Consider the following 4,332-nt stretch of genomic DNA (forward strand, 5'->3'; position numbering starts at 1 on the left):
GTCTATGCAGATCCAACTTCGTACAAAGCCCATATATCAGTACGTCCATATATTTGGTATTTTGATGATTTTAGCTACATTATTCACGGCTGTATTCGGCATTTTTAATTTTTTTTTTAGCATTCTCCAAAGTTCGGCCCGCTCGAACTTATTGCTTTTTACTTGTTTTTTTTTTTTTTTTTTTGGAACATTGATGCAAATATTTTTTGTGATATACAGTGAATGAATTCTTTGCGTTTAGGTAAGTTGTAGACTTTGGATGTTTTCTAGGACCTATTGTAGAATTTAAAAACAGGACTAACAAGACTCGTTTTTGACTCGCTGGAAGGTTAAAATTTCCAACCAAAATATCTGCAATACGGCGGATGTATCGATGTACCTAAAATGCAAGGATTCCGAGGAATCTTAATCCGAAATTTTCCAAAAGTTTGAAAGGATGGGGGAAGTGTAGACTTGTCCTCTCTACTATTGACCTACGTCGAACTCGATCTCACTTTGTTAAAAATATTAGAATGGTCCAAACGAATATTTCCTTGGAGAGTTATCGTGTGCAGATCGCCTATTAATGTCTTTAAATGGATAACGTACATTTTGTACATTTTGTCCGCATCAAATGAATGCCTTCTGTCAGCATCAAATGAATGCATTCTGTAGTTATTAGATAAATCGATGGAGGTATACAGTTGTTTGAAATTTTGTAAAAGTTTTGTAAATCTTGAAGAACTTTATCGGAAAGCAATAAAGATATTGGTTATAATGTTAGATTTCCAAATTAAGGGGATTTTGAAGGTACTTCTACACGCAGAAAAATATATGTTAGAAATATGTTTGGATCCAAACATATATTTGTTTGGGACTGTTTGCAAACAAATATATTTTGGATGCAAACATAATTTGTTTCGGTGCAAACAAATATTTGTTTGCAACATTTTGTAACATAACTCAATTTTATTTGTTGGGTACCAACATATTTTATATGTTAGAACATATTTTTTTATGGGTGCGGAGAGGATTTTTTCAAAGAGCTAAACAACAGAGCTCTCGATTACTTTTGAATTGGTGTTATAGGTGACTTAAAAGAAGACAGGAGGGTGAGAAGTCTGTTTTTGCGTTGATGAGTGTCTCAACTTGAGACACGCGCCAATGTTACGCTCTCACCAAGCAAACACTGCCGATCGCTGCTGTAACTATGTGTGGTGTGTGCGCGGCAAGAGGGATGGAAACTGTTGCTGAGACGTTTATTTCTTTTCTATTGTCCATGCACCAAAAAATGCCAACAACAACACACAAAGAGCTGTTTGGATGTTTTTTTGTTGCTGAGACGTTGCTTCTTACTAATGTTCATGCATTCATACATACATGCGTTTTTCGCATACACACCGATTTGCTTGATGAGAACAAAAGAGCGTAACATTTGCGCGTGTCTCATGTTGGCATTCTGGTTGTGTTCTTTTTTTATTCTTTTTATTTGTTTTGTGCCTTCGCGTCGTGTCACAAGTGTTGTAATAAATGTTGATACCAACTGTTTTGGGGGAAGACAAATTATTTGTCGAAGCGCCGGAGCCTTTAAATCTACAAAGCTTTATAAAAGCAGCCAAATTAGAGTTAAAAATTGATGCCTCAAGAAAAATAACAGCCTTAGTGTTTGGTGCAACCATTAAAGAAGGCCAGTTTGAAAAAGTAATTCATCAATATATGTCAACACCTACTTTTCATATTGAGTTGCAATTTGGAGGTAAGTACACTGGATTTACAGCCTGTTTCTTTATGTCGGAACAAAAAAAAATTTCGTTTCAAAATAAAGAAACAGGCTGTTAATATTTTTTCTTTTTTTAAATAATATATTTCTTTTTTTAAATAATATATTTAATTTTCATTTAGACTCCGTTCGATCAGTGGCATCAGCATCGACAGTTAGTGGCACTCTATCGGAGTGTGAATCCGTAGGTGGTTTTGGGGATCTTACCCCAAAAACAAATGTTATTTCAACTTTAAAGACTGACATAGAGTCCATCAAGTCAATTCCGGCTGTCAACAAAATATGGAGAATTTTTATTGCCGAAAAACGCCTGCAAAATAAAGATAGGGTGAATATTTCGAAGGCCCTTATTGACGAATGTCTAAAAGAAGACCCTAACAGATTGTAAGTATTTTACTTTATTGAAAAAATAGTGATTGTAATAAAAGGAAAAATAATAAATTAATAAATAAAAATAATAACAAATATTAAGAATAATATTAATAATAATAAATTAAAAAATTAATATAAAATAAAAATTTTATGAAAACTGGCACGATATAAATTATAAACTTATTAACAAATGTTTATTTTATTTTATCAATAACAACAATATATTATTTATAAAAATTAAAACATAATAAATTAATATTAGAAACATAAGAATAATTTTAAGCATAATAAAAATTGTAATAATTAATATAATATTAATATCTGTAATAAAAAATTGTTAAAAATAATAATATTAAAATAAAAATTCTAATTATAAAAATATTAAAGAAAATAAAAAACTATGTTTCATTATAAATTATTTTTTTTTTTAATATTTTTATAATTAGAATTTTTATTTTAATATTATTATTTTTAACAATTTTTTATTACTGATATTAATATTATATTAATTATTACAATTAATTTTATATTATATATTATAATATGTATGAATTTCTTTTATGTTAAATAAAATGTGAATATCAAAAATTGATTTTAAAACTAGTTTGCATTATGGTTGAATTATATCTGCAGTAAGTATACAAATGGACCCAATCATAAATTTATGTTTGCACCCCAATATATATTATGTTTGGACCCAAACATAAATTATGTTTGCACCCGAACAAAAAATATGTTTGGACCCAAACATTAATTATGTTTGGACCCAAACATTAATTATGTTTGGACCCAAACATTAATTATGTTTGGACCCAAACATAATTTGTTTGCAGCACCCAAACATATGTTATGTTTGGGAATGTTTGCAAACATATATTTGTTTGCTGCAAAATATGTTTGGGACATATGTTAGAGAGGCTTATATTTTTTTGCGTGTACTCATTGGAAAAATCTGAATTTTTACAGATAAAATGTATCCAAGTCCCAAATTTTAATGATTTTAAGTTTTCTCATGGTGGAGACTATAAAAAGTCACAATTTACTTGTGCAAGTCTAGGATTGGGAATACTCCCAAGCATTCTCATCTTGATTAAATCTCCATATAAAAATTTTCCTAGTTTTTATATTTTTTGCTTCAGAGCTTAAACAAATCGATTTATTAATTGTTGTCCTTATCTTTATTTATGACGTTAATTTTTTATTTTATATAAAAAAGAAAAACCTGACGAATTAATCCAACAAAATATATGTGTATCCATTTAAAATTATCCGCCATTTCATGTCACATGGATTATGTTCAGCGTTTATAACGCCATCATGTCGGTGGCCAAGAGAAAATCTAATATAACATTCGTTTAGATTTACTTTCCCTTTTTAAAAAACGAGCGAACAAGTGTTGACAGATGAGTTTGTAGCTATCTTCCGTCGGATATATGTACACATGTATGTGTGTATGAGTTTGCGGTCCCTTCACGTTGAAGAATGTGAAATAAATCTGAGCACGATTTGTCTTCACTTCACAAAGTGTTTTCAAATGACACATCAAATAAATCCCCGAAAAAGTAACCGTATACTCATACAATCACATTGTGAGATACTCTCTCTCTCCCACACACTTGCACAGATTCATTTCACACGAAAACCATTACTCAAGCAATCCCCTAACCATTTCCGGTATTTCAATTTCCTTTTCAAGTGTGACTTGGAAAATATTTACCTTTTTCTCCTTGACATGGAGGAGCATAACATGACTTGGCGTTATAGATCTTCGCTGAGCTCTGTCAGCGTGTGTGGGAATGATGACGACGGCCACGACGTCGACGATGATGATGATGTCTTTTATGATTTGTATGAGTTGTTTATGATTTGCTGTCAACTTTTCTACACAGGTCACAGATACTAGTAGCAGCAGTCTTTGAGCGGGGAACTAGAAACAAAACGTTTTGAAAAATATTCTTAAATATATACATGATTTGTGTATGTTATTGTTGTCGTCGTTGTTGTTATTTTGTTTTACACTTTTGCAACAATATGATGATGAATGTTGACATTTTGACTTTTGCTGGCTTGGTTTTATTTGTTATGTTGGAGCTTTGTTGGTCTCCACGTCTATCTGTTGTGGTAGTTAGAAAGTGAATAAGTACCTCAGGTTGGTATGGATTTGGATTGTGCGGCTGATTAGCTGGCTGGCTGACTGGATA

At 31.2% G+C, this 4,332-nt stretch overlaps 1 protein-coding gene across 1 annotated transcript; it reads left to right on the forward strand.

Annotated features, from left to right (window-relative positions):
- The first annotated feature begins 1,385 nt into the window (after window positions 1-1,385).
- On the forward strand, window positions 1,386-2,175 carry LOC131805349 (uncharacterized). The gene is made up of 2 exons (XM_059128450.1): window positions 1,386-1,735; window positions 1,882-2,175. The coding sequence occupies exons 1-2, from the start codon at window positions 1,510-1,512 to the stop codon at window positions 2,145-2,147; spliced, it is 492 nt and encodes a 163-aa protein (XP_058984433.1). The 5' UTR covers window positions 1,386-1,509; the 3' UTR covers window positions 2,148-2,175.
- Window positions 2,176-4,332: the final 2,157 nt, after the last annotated feature.

Source organism: Musca domestica, unplaced genomic scaffold, assembly GCF_030504385.1.
Source record: "Musca domestica strain aabys unplaced genomic scaffold, Musca_domestica.polishedcontigs.V.1.1 50, whole genome shotgun sequence".
NCBI lineage: Eukaryota > Metazoa > Arthropoda > Insecta > Diptera > Muscidae > Musca > Musca domestica.

Coding starts and splice junctions, on each gene's coding strand:
- LOC131805349 (XM_059128450.1), top strand. CDS start 1,510: ATGTTGATACCAACTGTTTTGGGGGAAGACAAATTATTTGTCGAAGCG. Junction 1,736..1,881: donor TATTGAGTTGCAATTTGGAG/GTAAGTACACTG, acceptor ATTTTCATTTAG/ACTCCGTTCGATCAGTGGCA.